General features: G+C 50.2%; 1 protein-coding gene and 1 long non-coding RNA gene across 2 annotated transcripts; one reads left to right on the forward strand and one right to left on the reverse strand.

Moving 5' to 3' along the window:
- Positions 1-858: 858 nt before the first annotated feature.
- Positions 859-13,737, reverse strand: PLAC9 (placenta associated 9). Its single transcript, XM_004765303.3, has 4 exons — positions 13,554-13,737; positions 3,384-3,481; positions 2,095-2,218; positions 859-1,616 (listed from the first exon to the last, which is right to left on the reverse strand). Exons 1-4 carry the CDS (start codon positions 13,603-13,605, stop codon positions 1,570-1,572), a joined length of 321 nt encoding a protein of 106 aa, XP_004765360.1. The 5' UTR covers positions 13,606-13,737; the 3' UTR covers positions 859-1,569.
- LOC123393010 lies at positions 6,867-9,785 on the forward strand. Its single transcript, XR_006607716.1, has 3 exons — positions 6,867-7,143; positions 7,422-7,563; positions 8,238-9,785. It is a non-coding gene; the product is annotated as an uncharacterized LOC123393010 (long non-coding RNA).
- Positions 13,738-19,206: the final 5,469 nt, after the last annotated feature.

Genomic DNA, 19,206 nt, shown 5'->3' on the forward strand with positions numbered 1-19,206 from the left:
AGTAATTCAACACAGATCAAAGAACTAAATGGAACAGCTAACGCTGTAAAATCTTTGAAGAAAAATATTCATGACCTTGGATTTGACAAATGGAGTCTTAGATATGACACCAAAAGCATAAGCAACAACAAAAAAATAAATTGGACTTCATCAAAATTACAACTTTCATATTTCAGGGGATACTCAATAAAGTAAAAAGACAACCTACAGAATGAGAAAATATTTGTAAATCATGTATCTGATAAAACCTAAATATCCACAATACATATAGAACTCTTACCACTCAGCGACAGGAAGAATGCAATTTTTAAAAATGGGCAAAGGACTTGAGTAGACATTTCTCTAAAAAAGACAAATGGCCAAGAAACACAAGAAACACCGCTCCTCCTCCTTAGGCAAATGCCACTTAAAACCACGATGAGCTACCACTTCACACCTAGTATGATGGTTATAATAAAAAAGATGGTGAAGATGCGGAAAAATTGAAACCTTTATATACACACTGTTAGTGGGAGTGAAAAATGGTACAGCCGCTGTGCAAAAGCCGTTTGGTGGTTCTTTAGAAATTTAAACAAAGAGTCACTATTTGACTCAGCAATTCCATCCTTAGTCAGAGACCCGGGAGAAATGAAAGCGCCTATGCAAAAATTTGTACATAAATGTTCATAGCATTATTCATAATAGCCAGAACGTGCAAACAATCCAGATGTCCATCAACTGATGCATGAGTAAGAGTGGGGCATCCATACGATGGGGTGTTACTCAGTGATCAGAGGGAACGGAGTACTGATACACACTACAGTCTGGATGAGACCTGAAAACACGGTGCTCACTGGGAAAAAACTTGGACACAAATGCTGCACGTTGAATGATTCCATTTATATGAAATGTCCAGAATAGGCAAGTCCATAGAGAGAGAAATATTAGTGGCTTCCGAGGGATGGTGGGAGGAGGAATGGGAAGTGACTGCGTACAGGTACAGGGTTTCTTTGGGGGATGATGAAAGTGTTCTGGAATTAGCGTACAGCCACGTGAAGCCACTGAATTTGTACAATTCAAAAATGATTAAAATTTTGAAATTTATGTTGTGTGCATTTTACCTCAGTAGACAACTTAAAAATCGCACACAAATTTGCACACATATCCTCTGGGGATCTTTCGCGGACATGTAGATTCTGATGCGGGAGGTCTGGCTGGGTCCCCAGTCCTGCATTTCTGACAGGCTCCCAGGTGATCTCACTGCTCCTGTTTTGAGTAGGGAGGCTGCTCGGAGGGCCCCTGCGCTATTCTGGGCTTCAGGTGCTTCATCTTTGAACCAATTCCTGCCCTGTCTGCCCCTATAAGTAAGGAGGGCAGGAGCACTGACCGCCTGAGGTCTCCCCGGTCTGAGCCCGCAGGAGGACATGGGCCCCAGGGCCTGGGAGTAGATGGAGAAGGCATCGTGGCTATAGGGGTCACTGTCAGCAGACACAGGGGAGACCAAGGGAGGAGCTTTTATTTTGCACCGAGCTGATGAAGGCAGGCCAGAAGGTACAGCTCTGTACTCAGAGGAGAGCTGCCACATGTGTGTCACTTCCAGCTGCTGGGCAGCTCAGGCTCGGGGGCTCCAAAGCCATCTGAAAGAGAGGGGGCAGCTCAGGAGTGCGGCAGGCCTCCTGCCCTCCCCTCCCCTCCCCTCCCTTCCCAGTCCCCAGAACTCTTGTGCCAGGAACACAGGGCATGGGGAGGGAGCAGGTGGCAGCCCCCTCTGACACCCCATCGGAGGGGTTTGTGGTGACCCAGGATGGGTCTTTGCAAGGGACCTGAGAGGGGTGCAGGAGCTTTGAGCCCGGCGAATGGCCCGGGGGGTGGGGAGGCAGGAACTCTGCGTCCAGGACAGTGCTCCGTGGGCCCCACGTGAACTGCGCCAGCTCTCCCAAAAGCCCTGACCAAGGTGCCAGGCTGCAACGCCCCCAGGCAGGATGGAGGGCAGAGAACAGGCAGGGAGAGTTGGGGGATGCCTCCCCACTCCGCTCAGAAGGCGCCAAGCCCTCTCCTGGTTTGTCCAGGCCACATCCCCAGCCCAAGCTGTCCTCTGCTGCCCCAGCTGCTCACCATCTCCGAGGAGGTCGGGGGTGGGGCCAGAGGGCCCTGGGGGAAGGTTCCAGGCCAGCGCCTCCAGCTGGCCCAGCAAGCTTTTCAGTTCCGTCTCCAGGTGCTCCACCGTCTTCTCCACCGTCTAGAACAAGAGAGATGGCAGCAGGGCGTGCAGGGAGCACAAGAGTGGTGCCAAGTCTTGCTTCTTTGGCCACATCCTCAGAGACACCTGGCAGCCCAATGGGGCGCAGCGGGGAGAGAACTGAGTGCTGGGGGACCTAAGTCTTCCTTGTTCGGGCTCTGGCCCTGGTGGCCTCTCAGTTCCCCAGATGTTAGAATCCCAGGGCTTCACTCTCTAAGGCGGCTCCTGGCCTTGGCAGGAGTCGATACACTCAATCACACAGGTGTGGCGCAGAGCAACCCTGGGATTCTCTTTTCCCTTTCTGGACTTGACGCGGAGAGCACATTCTTTTTGTCGCCCTGCCCTCTGGTGGCCATTCTGCCAAATGACAGGTTTGGGATTTGAAACGTTCTTTAGTCAGGCATCCTAACTTCTTCCTGAATGAACCCCCTTAGCAGTCTGGTGAAACCTACAGACCCCTTCTCAGAATAACACTTCAATTGAAAAAAATAAAGCATGTAGGATTTCCTAGGACATCAATTGCATTAAAGTTAAGTACTAAAAGTACTTAAGTACTAAAAGTTAAATCTTTGATGTAAAAATGTATGTATTTATTAACTCATGAAATAACATAATCTAACATCAGGTCTAGCAACTACTGTAATTTTGACATACAGTCTAGGATGAATAATAAATAGGTTGATATATTCACAACTATAATGGGATAAAATTATCTGTGATTTCTATTGAGAACAAAGTCACTGTACTGGTAAATACATTTACAGTTTGTTGTCTGTACTTATAATGAATGGAATGCTAAATTTCAGTTAAAGGTTTGTGAAAATAAAGTGTAGATCTTTTCCCACACAAGTCATGGACCCGGTGTTACAGACCATGGCTGAGTGACAAAACACGGTGACTGAATGTCCACCCGCTCATTGTGTAAGGACATGATCTCGAGCTGGGTGGAAGTAAGGCCCGTGGTGGGGGGGGGGGGCAGGGTCTGTAAAGGGCTGGTGAGCCTAACAGCCCAGGGAAGGAGGGAGATGCTTCACATGGAGGCCAGGGAGCAGGACTGGCCTGGATTTCCCCCATTTTCCAAAGCAAGATTCTCCTGAGCCCTAGAAAGCTACCAGTCTGGTAGGTGGTCCCGAAACTGCCTGTCCTCCCAAACCACCCTGGTTACCTCCTCTATGACGTCTAAACGGTCGTGGACAGCCATGTGTCTGTCACACCCTGTGTTCCAGGCCGGTTCTCCACGGGAGGGCACAAAGGGCTCAGCAGCTGTGGGAAAACAAGCCTCGTCACCATATCCTAGAACACCAGAGACCCCTGCCAAGCACTGGGCTCCATGAGGTGGGTCCTGAAAACAGTCACAAAAAGGTGCAAAGGAAGCCCGAGTGTGGGTCAGGGTATGAGGATGGGGTGCCCCAATCACTCACTTGTCTCTATGGCCCTGGTCCCCTCCCATGCCCAGGTGGGCTTCTTGAAGGAGGTGTTGCCTGAACTCTGTAAGGTAAGGAAGGGAGGAAAGGTCCCAGCCAGACAGAATGGCACGTGCAAAGAGAGAAAGGCATAAAATGGCAGTTTCATGCCCAAACCCTCACGGGGCTGGAGTGGCTGGAAAGTACAAGTTGAACGGGAGGAGGAGGAGGAGGAGCATGGACACAAAGCCAGATGCCCCAATAAACAAACCATGATGCTTATTTGGGGTTTATTTCAACCGAAGAGTCACACGGTCATATATGAATTTTGTAAATACAGAGAATGGATTGGAGGGATTTGTCTTTGAAGGCAGAGAGTTATTGCAGTAGTCAGTGTGGGAAGTGTGGAAGTGAGGCAGGGCAGTAGGAATAGAGAGGATGAGGAGATATTTTAGCCATCGCCTTGACATTGGTGACTAGTCAGTCACATCGAACATTTGATGAGTAGTTACCATGGACCGCATAGTACACTACACCAATGTGCGAACTCAACCAAACTTCACAACAACCCAGTTACGATCCCCAGCTGAAGCACAGAGGGGTGCAACGCTATGGGCAGTGCCACACAGCAAGTCTGGAGAACCTGAGGTTCATCCTGTTCACCTCTTGGTTCATCCCTTTTCTCCCTTACGTTAGTTCCTCCTTGGTTCTTCCGGCACCAACCAGCCCTCACACCGGAAGTCTCAGGGACCGGCTTCTGGGCTCAGGTTTCAGTGTAAGTGGCCCCAAGATGGCTATGGGGCATCAGAGTTGGCTGGAACCTTGGAGAACCCTGACACTCTGGAAGGAGGCTACTGTCTCCAAAACGTAGCGAAGCGAAGAGTTTCGCTGAGGACGAGGTGGTTAGCCAGGGCTGAAGCAGCAGAGAAGTCTAGCGAGGCAAGGATGGAAAGACAGAGTGAGGAGAAAATCACTGCTAAATCCCACCCGGGGCATTGTTCACAGAGCAGCGGAGGCAAAGCAAAGTCTAGATGCTATAGGACCAGGAGGGAAAGAGAGGTCCAAGGGCAGAAACCTGGATCCTGGGAAACATTTTCCTGAAGCCTTTCTGTGAAGTAAGGGCGATCAGATAACATGGTGTACAGAATGTTTCTTGCTGTTACTGTTCTTTGAAGAAACAACCATGCTGATAGCCTGAAGGGCAGGAGCACTGAGGAGCTGACGGGCTGGGAGCCCAGCAGTGGTGGGGGCGGCGGGGGCGGCGCTTGGAGGCGGAGAGGGGGCCCGCAGAAGTGGTAAAGGCAGACAGACCTCTCCTCAAAGGGCCAAGACGCAGACTGAGTTCTCACCTGTTCGTTTCTCCTTAGTCCGTGAAGTGAGAAGGGAACGGTCTGCTGGAAATTCATGTTGACTTATGAAAGAGGAAGCTAGTTGTGAAGTTTTCGGGGATTCTGTGAGGGGGCTATTAAACACAGCCGTGAAAATGGGAGGCGCGGTGACCGGCAAATGACTTCTTTTTGTCTTTGTCTTTGTTTTTGAGAGCCACTTTATCAGCAGGCCACTGGGGAGGGGGCTCGAACACAGAGAGGGCTTCAAAAGGAGGTGAGGAGGAGGAGGAAGCCCATGCCGAAGGACCCCACACTCCAGGGGCACATTTGGAAAGACCAGTCCCCCCAGAGAGCCGCCCTGGGTACAGAGTGGCCAGGACAGGGGGGGCTGGATGGAGCAGAAGCCCGGGGGTCTGCAGAGATCATGTGGGGAGATCAAGGGAGCAAAGGATTGAGGATTTTGCCAGCAAGGCGTTAAGAGGATGAGCTCTAGCTTGGATAATGAAGGAAAGGAGGCCAACAGGAAGGCCCATAAATTAAGAGAAATGGAGGAGCTGACAGGACTGTCTTAGTAGGATGACGGAGTAACAGAAGGAATGAGTGGTGACAGACGTTGCAGTTTCAGCTCTGAGAAGTGGAACAGCTTCCGGGTGACAACACCAAGGTTGCAGTCATGGATGTGGGCGTCTGAGGCAGACTGGGGGCAAGGGTTATTGGACTTTATCTAGGCGCAAAACTGTTGTAACTGTAAGACCCTGGTGTTGGCTGGGCTGCCCAAGGAGACATACAGAGTCGCCCAGAAGACTGGCCGTTCTTGAGGTAGGGACAGCGACGGTGAGCCATTTTGCTGGTGATGAACGCGTAACTCTGGGACGTTGAATGAGTTGCCCAAGGTCACGCGGTCCGCAAATGACTGGACCCCAAGCCCCCTGGCCCTCTCCTGACCCCACCTGGGCAAGCTGGCCTCCCAGAGCTCTGCCAGAGCGCCCCCCCACCCCCCCACCCCCCGTCCTGAGATGTTCCAGCTCCAACTCTATCTGGATCCCAGATCTTCCACGAAGGGGAGTGAACCAAGAGCAGAGACCAAACATGCTTCCGCTCTGAGCATCCTTTATGGAGATCAATTGGTTTCTCTAGTTTCCTTTTCATAATTTCCTTCCACTAAATTTCAAAAAGCTTCTTCAAAAAGACAAATGGTCTTGTTGACTTTGGAGAGGGGGATGGACATGACATGGTACTTTGGTTATTTTTTTCATCTATGTGTGGCTGGAGTGAGCACTGATTTTTTTTTTTTAAAGGAGTCTTTTAGAGATCCATACAGAAGTTTCTAGAGATGAAATCCTAGCATATCTTGGAGTCACTTCAAAATACTCCAGCCTGGGAGTGGGAGGAGACATGGGTGGCCACACAAGATTGGCCCAGATTGATAACTGTTGAAACTGAGTGACGGGGACACGAGAGTTCACGCCACTCCTCTCTCAACTCTTGTATATCTGGATTGAAATGTTCCATAATAAAAGCCAGTTGTCTGATGGGGTTGTTAGCAAAAAGCAGAAGCCATCGTGGGCTGCATGCGTGGATGGGAAAGTTCAGGATGAGGGCGAGGGTGGCCTGAGGGACCCCACCTGGAGGGTTGTGCTCCGTTCTGGGCCTTGGAGAGGCTGAAGCAGGGCTAGAGGCGGCCGCGATGAAGGGACGCAGCAGCTTGACTCCTGTGTCTCAGCTGGAGAACCGGGGAGCCCAGCCAAGAGAGGAGGGACTTGCTAGGGGCTGGAGGAGCTGCTCTCACCCACAAGGAGGGCTGTCCGTGAAAAGGGGGTCTGCGCCTTGGGGGTCTGGGTCCACAGACGCCCTCCACAGGCTCTGCCCGCGGGCCCCTGCCACATCTCTCCCCGGAGCTTCGCCTGCCCTCTCCCAGACCCAGCTCGGGCCGGGAGGAAACAGTCTGACCTGGCTGGCCAAGTGTGAGGCTCTGCCAGGCCTGTAAGTCATGAACAACATGAGTCCACTCCCCTCCGTTGGCCTGAAACATCCTGTTTTCTACATGTCGGCAATGAGGTCTAACTTGGCTCCAAAACCCCTCCAGGGAGGAGGATTGGCCGAGGTTGCTCTCCACATCACACAGCACTAATCCCTCACATCTGGACAGAGCTGAGGCCTGAGCCCCGCCGCACAAGTGTCCGTGAGCTCATCGGTGAGAGAAAGCTGGGCCGGGGCCCTCACCGCAAGGCCGCCGCTGCGGCTCCCTCGGCCATGCCGGCCCTCACCCCACCACTGACCTCACTGTGCGAGGGCTGAAAACTCCCCGGGGGACCCTGTTCTCACCCTGCCTGGCCGGAATTGGCGTGGGCCTGTGGGAAACTCTCCTCTCCTCCGGAGCCTTTGCTGCCTCCTTCCTAACCCGGGGTGGGGAGGCCCAAGGCCCTCCCTCCTGCCCCTGTAGTTCACTCAGGCTGTGGTTCTATCTTTCAGGGTCTGCTGAGAGGCCTCATAAATTAGCTACAAGGACAGAACGGGCGTGAGTCAAGGACAAGTTCTTTCTTGGACCAGAAGTTCCCACAAGTCACAAGCTGGATGTTCCCTGTCTTTGAGCGCCTCAGATGGAAGGCCTGGGGTAATGCCTGCTTCACGGGGTTGTTGGGTTGCTCGAGAGCGGGGAAGGCTGCAGGGTGGCGGTGTTCCTGCTTAAACAGCCAAGCTGTGGTTCCCCGTGTTCCCTCCCTTCCTGTGCTCCCGCCTGCCCTGCCCCTGCCAGTTGGGAAAGGGACCTTCTTGGAGGCCTGGTTGTTTTCCCTGGCTTGCCTCCCACTCGGGGCCTATGTGCACCCTGGATGGTGGCCATGGGTAGAACACAGAGCTCTGGTGAGAGCAGGCTGCGGCGGAGGCCAGAGGCCCCGCGAGGCGCTGGGCTCACTCAGCCAGTTAAAGACGCATGGCCATCGGGTCCCCATCCTCTGAGGCGGGAAGTACGGCCTCTCCCACATACAGCATAGAAGACCTTTTGTGTCTAGGACTTAAACACTAAGAAATCACGTACAACTCAAATGACTTCTGGGATGACACGTAATTTCTCAGAGGCAACCCTGTACATTGCGATGGTTCCTGAGTCATTGAAGACATACTCTGCTTTGACCAGCAATGTTTGTCACTCAGGGGTTAACTGTATTTGGCCACATTCAATGTAATAGAATAATAAAATTTACCACATCAATATTTGTATCAAAATTTATGATTCACTTAAAACCATTGGTGGTTTTTAAACTTTTTTTTTTTTTTTTTTTTTTTAAGCCGAATACTACTTGCAAACAATTACATGAAGAACTCCAGTAATGTGCAACTGCTCCGGCTAAGTCGAGAGAGAGAACCTCGAGCCCCCAACAAAGAGCTCAGATTCTGAGGCACGTCTGGGTTTGGTTTGGGGACAGACATGTCCTCCTGTTCTCCTTGGATCTGAGTCTTGCTGGTCCCTCTGAGAGCACATCAGTGTCATTCCAGTACATTTAGTATCTGATTACAGCAGGCAAGCTAGGCTACTACCCCAAAGGGCACCCTGAACTTTACAAGAGGTTTTTTTTTTTTTTTCCTCATGTATGAGTTCAGAGGTAAACTGCAAAAGCCCACAAGGCAGGGAAGGTCTAAGAAGCCATCCAGAATAAAGCTCTCTCTGCACACTCTGAAAAGCGCACCAAGGCTGGGTGTCAGAGACACAGTCCAACTCTGGGCTTACTGACAGGGCTCTTTGCCTCCCCTGCAGAGAGTGAGGGATCTTCCCTGCTAGGTCTACTTTGCAGGATTGCTGTGCTGATTCAAGGAAATAGTGCACTTGAAGATGCCTTGCAATTGCCAAGTGACATGCAAAGGCCCTGGGGGGCATCCACCAGGGTAGCAGAAGATGGAGCAAGGCAAGAATTTATTCCCAAGGGCTCTGCCTCTCCACATGCAGCCAGCGCTCTGCTGGATCACTTCGACCAGCTCTCACGATGGAAAGGCATCTATTCTAGGAATAGATGAAGATCCTCTACAAGGATCCAAGGGACGTTTGGGAGGAATTCTCCAAAAAGGACACAGAGGGCTCAGTGCTGACCTGCCTCTCTGCACTTTCTTAGAAGCCAGTCCCACTCACCAGACTCTGTTTCTTCACCTTTACAACGGGCAGAACCATACTTTGCACTGGAAGCTACTATGGATTAGTGATCGCTCATGATGCACCAAGCTTTCTGCTGAGTGCTTACGTACAGTATCTCATCAGATTCTGTCAAGAGCTTAGAACTCTTACCTCCCTTTCTTACAGATTAGAAAACCAAAGATCAAAGAGATTGAATAACATGCTGGAAGTTACATAGCTAGTAAGCAGGAGGCACAGGATGTGTATCCTACCTGCCTCATTCCGCCTATACTGCGCACGTGAGTATACTGTGCAGTGATGTGAGCTTTTGTAAGTTAAGGGCCTCCTATCTTGGGGTCTCAGCTGCCTCCTCTGCAACAGGGAGAAACTGAGCATGTCTGACTCCACATTGCTTCCATTTCTCTGCCGCTGTGACCTACAGCTTAGAAACTTCTGCTTTGCCCTGCACGTGGGAATGTTAGTCATTAAAGAAATTTTGCTACAACTGAGATTTACAAAAACTGCTTTCTTACCCGAAACCTATCTCACTGGAGGAGGTACAGAAGTGCATACAGAGTTGACTATGTTAAGATTTACAGGAACAACATGACCAGATTCTTACACACAAATATCAACTGAGCAGGGACAAAGAAGTTACATGACCTTTTCCTTTCCTTATTCTTTTCTTTCCTTTTTTTCTTTTTTTGGGGGGAGGGGAGGGTGGGTAAGATTTATTTATTTATTTTAGATACAGGGAGAGAGTTGGTGGGGAGGGGCAGAGGGCATGAGAGAAAGAATCTCAGGCAGACTCCCTGCTGAGGGCAGAGCTCAACCCCAGGACCCCGAGATCACTACCTGAGCCGAAATCAAGAGTCAGACATTAAACCGAGCCACCCACGCGCCACGACATGACCTTTTTCAGTGTCTACAGACATCAGTCATCTTATGACTCCAATCTCCTCCCACTTCCCCCTGTTCCTAACATAAAAGAAGCTCGACTCTGGTGCTCAGAGAGGTGGTTCTCTGGGGCAATCGATAGTCCACTGTCTCCTGGGTTTGCTGGCTTTCCAAATAAAGTCGCTTTCCTACCCCAACTTCTTGCCTCTCAACTTACTGGCCTGTCATTCGGCGAGCAAACAAACTTGGACACAGTTACAAGTTGAGGGGCTGGACAGGTAGGGGGCCAAGGGGACCTGGCCCTTTGCAGGTGCCTTGGGGCCCCACCAGAGCCCAAATGCGTGCCTCTGACTGAACTGTCTTTGAGTGGTTTGCTCCCACAATATCCATTTGTGTCAAAAGAAATGCTATGATTCTCACAACAGCCCTTCAGCATCTTCCTCTTTTGCTCAAAGCAGAAAGCAGAATTCCAATGGAGGACAGATGGCCATGGGGGCTTGGGGCAGGGGTGGACAGTGAGAGCATGCCCAAAGGGCCTCAAGGCATGGGTGACAATTAATGAAAGGGCCAGGCTCTAGGACCTTAGATTCCTCTGATGGGAAAACAAGAAAGGAACTCAGCAGAAACCTTAAAAGAGCTCTGTAAGTATAACAAGCAATTTGTTTCCATCAATACATAAAGAGTTTTTACATATCAATATGAAAAACCCCAGTACCACAACTGAGAAGCCTAAGACAATTCACAAGAATTGTAGAAATGACCAATGCATTTAAAAGAAAAAGTCCAACCTCAGTAGTAATCAAAGAAGTGCAAGTTCAAGCAATAAACTGTCTTAATATATTCTTGCATAACAGCAGATGTTTCTAGATCTAACTACCATTTTATAGACAATACAGGGGAGAGAAGAACATTTAGAGGACTCCTGGCAGATACAATCAGCTGAAATCTAATGTGGAGAACTTTATAGGACAAAAAACCCAGTTGTTTCCATAAACACATTTTGAGGAAAAGAGGGGGGAAGAGAAATTACCTATTAAAAGAAACTAACTGACATATCAGCCAAAAGCAATGTGTGTACCTTATTTGGATAAAACAAAACCAAATGTAACAACATGACACAATTAGGGACATTTAAGCAGGGATCAGATATTTGATGATATAAGAAATTACTGTCCAGGGGAACCTGGGTGGCTTAGTCCGTTGAGCGTCTGACGCTTAATTTCGGTTTAGGTCGTGGTCTCGGGATTGAGCCCTGCATCAGGCTCTATGCTCAGTGCACATCTGCTTGAGAATCTCTCCCTCTCCCTCTGCTCACTCTCAAATAAATAAATAAATCTTTAAAAAACGAAAATATCAGGGCACCTGGGTGGGTCAGTCATTAAGCCTCTGTCTTCAGCTCAGGTCATGATCCCAGGGTCCTGGGATCAAGCCCCGCATCGGGCTCTCTACTCAGCAGGAAGCCTGCTTCCTCCTCTCTCACTCCCCCTGCTTGTGTTCCCTCTCTTGCCATGTCTCTTTCTCACTGTCAAATAAATAAATAAAATCTTGGAAAAAAAAAAAGAAATTATCGTCCATTTTTTAGGGTGTGATAATGGTATTGCAGTTATGTTTATGAAAAGATTATCTTTGGGAAGCCTGATGGAGTCGGTTTGGAGAGCATCTGACTCTCGATCTTGGGGTTGTGAGTTTGAGCCCCACACAGGTATACAGATTACTTAAAGAAATAAAACTTTAAAAATAAATAAATAAATAAATAAATAAAACTTAGAGAAAAAGATTATTCAAGGAAATATTTAAAAGATTACTTAAGAGGAAATCTTTACGGATGAAAATATATGATGCCTGGAATTTCCTTTAAGATTACTGGAGGAAGGAGAGAGAATGCGAGTGACAAAGGAAACAGGACCGTCCATGAAACAATATTGCTGAAGTGGGGCGGTCGGTACATGGGGGTTCACCATTCTGTTCTGTCTTTACCTCCAGGGATTTCATAATCAAAAGTTAAGAGAAACAATAGTTAAGTTGTCCAAAGTCCGAAAGATTCCACACAAAAATGTGTGAACTCAGGTTGAGATTACATTAATACTTTCCCCCTTTTAAAAAAAATCTGTAGCAAGGAGCGGGCATCATCAGAAAGGAAGTCGTGTTTGAAAAGGGTTTTAAATTGAAGTGTATATACCGACCACGACTAAGGAGGCCCCAGAAAGTCCGCCACTTGTGGGTGGCAGCCAGCTCCTCCCTCTCGGGGAGCACAGACTGGGCTTTGTGCCCTGGGCTCCCGGAGGAGGGGCCGGGGGAGGGAAGGGGGGAGAAGGTCCTGCACCGTGGCCTCTGTGCTGAGCACAGTCCCAGCCACTCTTTGCACAGGAGGAGGCTGTGGGTCCTCCGTAATTAACAGGTGGGAAAACTGAGGCTCAGAGAGATCAGTGAAGCCGAGGGGACAAAAACGGGAGCCAACATGTGCTGAATTCTGTGCTGGGGACTTCTTTCGTTTCGTTCCTGCAGCCCCCTCTGTAGGGTGGTTACAGAGGAGACAGTATCCCCTAGGGAAGGCACCTTCCCTCACCCAAGAAACTCTGCCAGGGGCTGCCCAGGATCTGCACTGGCCTCCACCCTGCCCCTGGGTGCTGGCTCCCACAGAGGGCCATGCCCAGAAAGGACAGGGACAGGAGGCATCCGTCCTAGCACAGGGCACTTCACCTGTGTGACTCACATCCTCTGGCTCCGGGCTGATGGGTGAGCAGCCTGATAGGGGGCAAGGGCCCCCCTGAGTGGTTAGGAGGCCTGGATGCCTGGTGAGGCCTCTGGCTTGGCTCTGCCAGGAGACCTGAGCCTTCCTCTCACCGGTACTGCTGGGAGGAGCCCCAGCCCCGCTGGCTGAGGGCTGCATGAATGAGAGTCTGGGTAAATGGGAGTGTGGCTTGTAAACCGTGAAGTACCAGCCATGTGCAGGGTCTTGGGGTGGTGCGTGAGCATCTGGCTGTAAGAAGTCTCTCGCCAGCCCCCCATCTGGGCCTCACCTAAGGTGAGAGCTGACGGTGCCAAGCAAGGCCCACCCGACGGGTACAGGGGTGGAGCACCAGAGAGCCTCTCCCTCCTGCACCCTAAGCTCCCCAGCCCCCTATCACTCAAGGCAGCTCAGGCCCTCAGGGAAGAGCTCCGGAAGCAGGAGGACTGACCTGCTCACCCAGACGGCAGAGCCCTCTCGGGCCAGAGGGGAGGTGAAGCCGTGGCCCTTCTCCCGGGGCCGTCTGCCTGCCCGCGGGCCATGCTGGGCCAGGTCTGGGTCATCGCCTGCCGGAACTCCGCTCCAAGGCAGTGCCCATAACCCAGGCCTGGGTGCCTCTGTAGGCACTCGGAGGCAGCTGGCCCCGGGGGTGCTGGGGGGATGTGTGCCCAACCTGCAGACTTAACCCTGCGATCCTTGCCTCTTTTCTCTCCTCGGGCCTCAAGTCTCTCCACTCATTCTCTACCTTTCGGTGGGCTCTCCTGTCTCTTTTCAACCCTCCCTCCCGGGCCGATCCCCGCTTCTACAACTCTCTGCTCTCCCGCCGGCTCGGTTCCACCCCTGCCCCCCTACCCCGGGCCCCGGCCCCACTCACCGGCAGCGCCAAGCAGAGCGAGCCCGGCCAGCGCGCAGAGCAGGGGCCGCATGCTGCCGGCCGGCCGAGCGCAGCGCAGCGTCTCCCCGCCGCCGCGCCCCCGGGCCCGCGCCGACCCGCCCGCAGGAAATGCTCGCCTCCCGAGCCAAGATTCCTGGGCGGCTCCGGGCTCTCCGGCTCGCGCGATCCGCCCCCTCCGGAGACCCCGCGGGGCGGAGGGGCCGGCGTGCCAGCCTGGGCGCCTCTCCAGCCGCCTCCCCCCCCACGCCCCGGGGCGCGGGAGAGCGGTAGGGGGCGAGGGCTGGGCTCTGGGCCGCCGCTCCCAGCCCCAGGGGCTCAGGAGCCCATTTCACAGACCCGGACACTGAAGTCCTCCACTCGCAGCGCCGGCCCACGAACCTGCACCCCGAGGACACCGAGTGTGGAAGCTTTTCTCCGTCCACCGACGAACAGGTCATTAATTCCATCGGACGGTGTCTGGCCCTGAGAGGGGGACGCAGGGGTGGTGTCTGACTTTTACAGAAACTTCTTTTCTGCTAATGGGGTCCCAGCAATGTTAAAAGATACTTTAAAAAAAAAAAAAAAGGAAAATCGTGACTTTTATTCAGATATAAAATGAGTATATGCTCAAGATTTTCTTTAGCTCACTGGTCATGAAGGAACCAGAAAGAAGTGACAACCAGTCGGAAGAACAGACACACATCTGGAACATTGGCAAGGAAGGGCGGAGGTGAAGCTGGCTTCTTACACACACACAGACACACACACACACACACATACACACCGTAACTGAACCTGTAACAGGAATCATTTGAATATCTGTACATGAGAATTATTTTAATTGCTCTCTACAATTTACACACTTGTAAAATGGCTTGAAGGCTAGGAAAGACCCAGAGCCCCAATCTGAATCATGGGGTGCCTGGGTGGCTCAGTCAGTTAAGCCTTTGCCTTCCACTGAGGTCATGACCCTGGAGGAGAGCCTGCTTCTCCCTCCCTCTCTGCCGGCAGCTCCCCCTGCTTGTGCTCTCCCTCTCTCTGTCAAATAAATTTTTAAAAAATCTTTAAAAAAGTCAGAATCACAGTGCTCAGCAAATAGTTAAGCTCTGTACTAGATAGTGTTAGATAAAGCCTGGAGGAGGAAGCAGAGAAGTAATTCTCAACATCGCCTATGTCTGCCTCCAGGGGTTAACGGTCTAGAAGTGTGGTCAGATTAATAAACCGCAGCTCAGCTTTGATGATTTACTTCCACACAGACAACCTCTCTGGTCTTCACTGCAACTCTGTGAAGGGTGCCTCCTATATCCCTCCTGTAGATCAGGACACGGAAGCTCTGAGATGTTAAGAACCTTGCCCATAGTCACGTAGCTGGTAAATGCAGAGGCTGGATGTGAATCCAGTTCTCCCACCTCTGCGTGCCAGCCCTTCCATAAGGATAGATATACACTTGGTCCCTGAGGGCCGGATTTTCTTTCTGCATCTAAGCAAACCCAGAATAAGAGTTGGGTGAGTTTTTCAGTGAACTTCAAATCTCCATGTCCCCTCCAGTTTAGAACACAATTGTTGAACACTACCCCACGCAAAATGTGCAAAAAGAAATAATAATAAGTTAACTGTTAGTGTAAACAAAAACTGGAAGCTACAGCCATACCTTCTGCGCTGCAGAGTTCTGAGTGGCTGGCCTCACCCCTCTCATCCACTAGTGCAGACCCTTATCCACCAGGCATCCCCAACCGGGGCTCCCTGGAACCCTTGCAGGTGCAGGCCACCTCGCCGCCTTCTTGGTTCCTGCCTATGGCTATGCAGATGCCCTCTACAGCCACCACCCTAGCCAGGGACTGTCACTCCTCACTTCCTCCTCCAGAGAATAGCCACAGGCACCGAGATTCCTGGGCTTACCTAGCGGACCTGGATCTAAAACTCTCCTGGGGATAAGGAGGCCCAGAGAATCTAGCTCAGAAAGACATTTTTTAGAATGGCAACAATGTCTCACACTCAGTAGGACATTCCTCAGTAGCTCAGCCAGGTGGGAAGTTGTCAAAGAAAAAGTGAACCCACAGGGATTCTTAATATTTTTTATCTGCAAAGAAAACTACACATACGCTATACTTTCTCGTGGTGGTAGAGTCACGAAGGAATAAAGCATGCGGAGTAAAGCCCGAAACTCCTCCCTGTCACCAGTCCCCCAGCCCTGGGCCCAGCTAGTCCAGTCCAGCTCCCCCAGCGTGGCGGACTTCCAGTTCCTGGTCTATGCATTTTCGCCCACTAATATATATACGTGGGATGGAATAATAGGTATTTTGGGGATTTTCTTTCTCATTCATATTCATCTTAAGCATGACATTTAATGTTGAAGGTCATTCTGTTAGTACACATAAATTCACGTCATTCCTTTGAGGAGTTGCCACGTATCTCATGAACAGTATCTGTCCAGACAATCCTCTGTTGATGGTTTGCTTCCTTTTCCCCCCAATAGAAAGCGGCTTCAATGGACATCCTTTTGTATATATCTCTATGTACGTCGCACACTCATGTGTTTCTGAAAGCTGGATTCCTAAAAAGAATTGTCGAGGCAGAGGGAGTTTGACATTTTGGTGGATATGCCAAAAACTCTTACTGACCTCCAAGGGAGGAGGCAGGCACTGAGTTCTGCTCCCCACACCCCCCACACCCCAGGGGTCGGGTGCGGGGGTTGCCCCACTGAATTCCCTCCTAGTTAATGTTGGAGCCGTGCTGCAGGGGGCGCCATTGACATAAAATACTTCTGGAGGGGGGCGCCAAAGCCCCAGATGTTCCAGCCAGGCACATTCTCCAACGCTGGATATTTATCTCTTTAAAATTTGAAGACGAAAATTGTGACCTTGTTTTCATTACATCCTATATATTATGAGTGAAGTTGAGCTTTATTTGCCTAGTCAAGTACTTTTTTCTCTTTTCCCTCCTGTACATATTCTGATTATTAATCCAGCGCCTGTGATGTGTGTTGGCAATGTTTCCTTCCATTCTTCCTCTGTCTTTAACTTTCTTTGTGGTGTCTTTCATCATAAAGACGTTTTAGATATTGAGGTAGCCAAGTCTCTCAGTCTGTTCTTTTATGGCTTCTGGGTTTTACAACTTGTTTATGATTCTCACATCAAGACTACAAAAATATTTTCCAATATTTTTGCCAACTAGCATAGAGCATTTCTTAAGGTATAATCTGACCCATCTAGAATTTTTATGTGGTTGCAAAGAAATATTCAAACTTAATTTTTTTTTCCCCACATGGGCATCTAAATATCCTAACACTCCTTCTTGCATAGCCACTAATCTGACTATAAAATAAAAGAGCTATTCATTCCCAAGTAGAGTTCCAGAAAAATCTCTAGCCATCATGTCTGTCATAAGGTCAAAGAAGGAAAAATAAAAGAACCTTATCATTTCAACAAGTACTGAAACACTATTATTTGATGAAATTAAACAGCTATCCCAGACTAAAACACAACAACAAATTCTGAGAGGTAGAAATAAAGGAAGTAAAGGGACATTTCCTTAACAGGTTAGCCACGTTTGCTTCACACGAGCAGTTCACACATACCCAAGGGAGAGAGGGGAGGAGTTCCCTGTTAGGCTAGGGATAAGGTAAAGACGAAATCACGGGGCACCTGGGTGGCTCGGTCGATTTAGCGTTGGACTCTTGGTCTCAGCTCAGATCTTGATCTCAGGGTTGTGAGTTCAAACCCTGCACTGAGCTCCATGCAATGGAAAAAAAAAAAAAAAAAAGGACCCAACTGTAGTCACTATTTATGCGCAGTGTGATCCATGCAATGAAGCACAAATGAAGAGGTATTCTGAAGGCGACAAAACTTGCTAATAGTCGAAGGGTCCATTGCTTTCTTAGAAAATCCAGCAGAAGCAGGACGATGTGAGTTACTGCGTGAACTGGCTGGACCGAGATGGGTGTCTGGAAATCAGTTTAGTTCCACATACCAACAGAAATCAGCCAAAACACGCACAGGAAAACTTCTGGACTAGATGATATTACAGTTTGTTAATATCCTCCTTCCAACATTCTCTGGAAATGATAAAAAAAAATTTTAAATGGGGTAAATTGGCATCAGTGCCAGGAACTAGGGAAACACGTGGACCCTATGCCAGGCCTCAAGGCAAGTTGGAGGCCAGCTGGGCAAATGACAATGTGTGTCATTGTGTCTTCTTACTCTGTTACTTGCTGACCTCCTTGGAACCTGGTCTTAAGCAAAGGCTGTCCATGGGTTTTCTCATTTAATCCTTGTGCCAATAAACCTATATGGTGCGTATGCTTACCTCCATTTTTCTAATAAGATATGCTTGGTCAAGGTCAGAGTGGGGCCGACCCCGGGTCAGAAGCCAGGTAGATCTGATTCTAAAATCCATGCTTTTAAGTCATATCAGGCCTCTTGACTCTCAGGCCCCACACCAGTAAGTAGGTAGTTAGAAGTCTAGGTGGAGGTGAGTAAAGGGCAAATGGGGGGGGCATTTGGGGGTTCAGAGGAGCAAGTTCTTGGTAGTTGGGGGGAAACACCCATGGCATCCTGTGCAAGTGAAGGACTGTAACTTGCAGAGTCTTTTCATTCAAGATTTCCCATCAACCTGGCCCTTTGTGTCAAGATCCTCAAAGTGAGGAGAGAAGTTAAGAGGTGACCCAAGGTCACACAGGTCCCATGTAGAAATGTGGGCATTTGCTCCCAGGGAGCCCTCGCTTCCGCAGACCACGTTGCAGAATGCATGGGCCTCCTACTGTGGTGTGTTGTGGGGGAGGAAGGGAGGGGAGCTGGGCAGATGCTTGCTCTCCTAGCCCACACCCAAGGCAAGGGGCCAAGGGACACAGGAAATGGGGGCTGGCCATCTCTCAGCCCAGTGGAAAGGGCCTCAGTGGCTACAAGTGTTGGAGCTGGGTTACACAAAGCCTCCTTGTCTTCCTGTCTTTGCACAGGCCAGGTGTGGTCCAGGAGAGTGCTCTGGGCTGGGTGAGCCGGGCCACATCCTCTCCACATAGTTGGAGGGGGCTGCTAGCCCAGCGGCACGGAAGCCAAGGTGAGAGGAAGCGAAGCAATGAGGTAGGGACATGGATGTCTCTGTCGCAGGGCAGAAAGCGGTGGGGGGTGGGGGTGGTGCCTGGGTGGCTCAGTGGGTTAAGCCGCTGCCTTCGGCTTGGGTCATGATCTCAGGGTCCTAGGATCAAGGCCCCCATGGAGCTCTTTGCTCAGCAGGGAGCCTGCTTCCCTCTCTCTGCCTGCCTCTCTGCCTACTTGTGATCTCTCTCAGTCAAATAAATAAAATCTTTAAAAAAAAATTTTTTTTTTGTTTTGTTTTTAGTTCTGCTCCCTTTCTTGCATGCAGTCCTGAATCTTCCCAGATAGGAGATGTAAGGACATGGGAAAATTGCTGAGTATAGGGAGATAAATGGGGGTGGGGAGAAGTTGAATATTAACAATGATAATATCAATAATCACAGCCCGGAAGCTGACCTGCACTGACTCCAACTGTATTCTCTTAATCCTAGTGGAGAAAGTCTGTGAGCTGTAATTGAAAGATCATGCAAATTGGTATTGACCTTTATCAACTCCATTCTGCCCCCGCCCAAGCTACACGCTGAGGTCTAGACTTACCCGGGTTCAGGGCCCGGACCCTT

Source organism: Mustela putorius, unplaced genomic scaffold (genome assembly GCF_011764305.1).
Source record: "Mustela putorius furo isolate JIRA1106 unplaced genomic scaffold, ASM1176430v1.1 tig00000698_pilon_pilon_pilon, whole genome shotgun sequence".
Taxonomy (NCBI): Eukaryota; Metazoa; Chordata; class Mammalia; order Carnivora; family Mustelidae; genus Mustela; species Mustela putorius.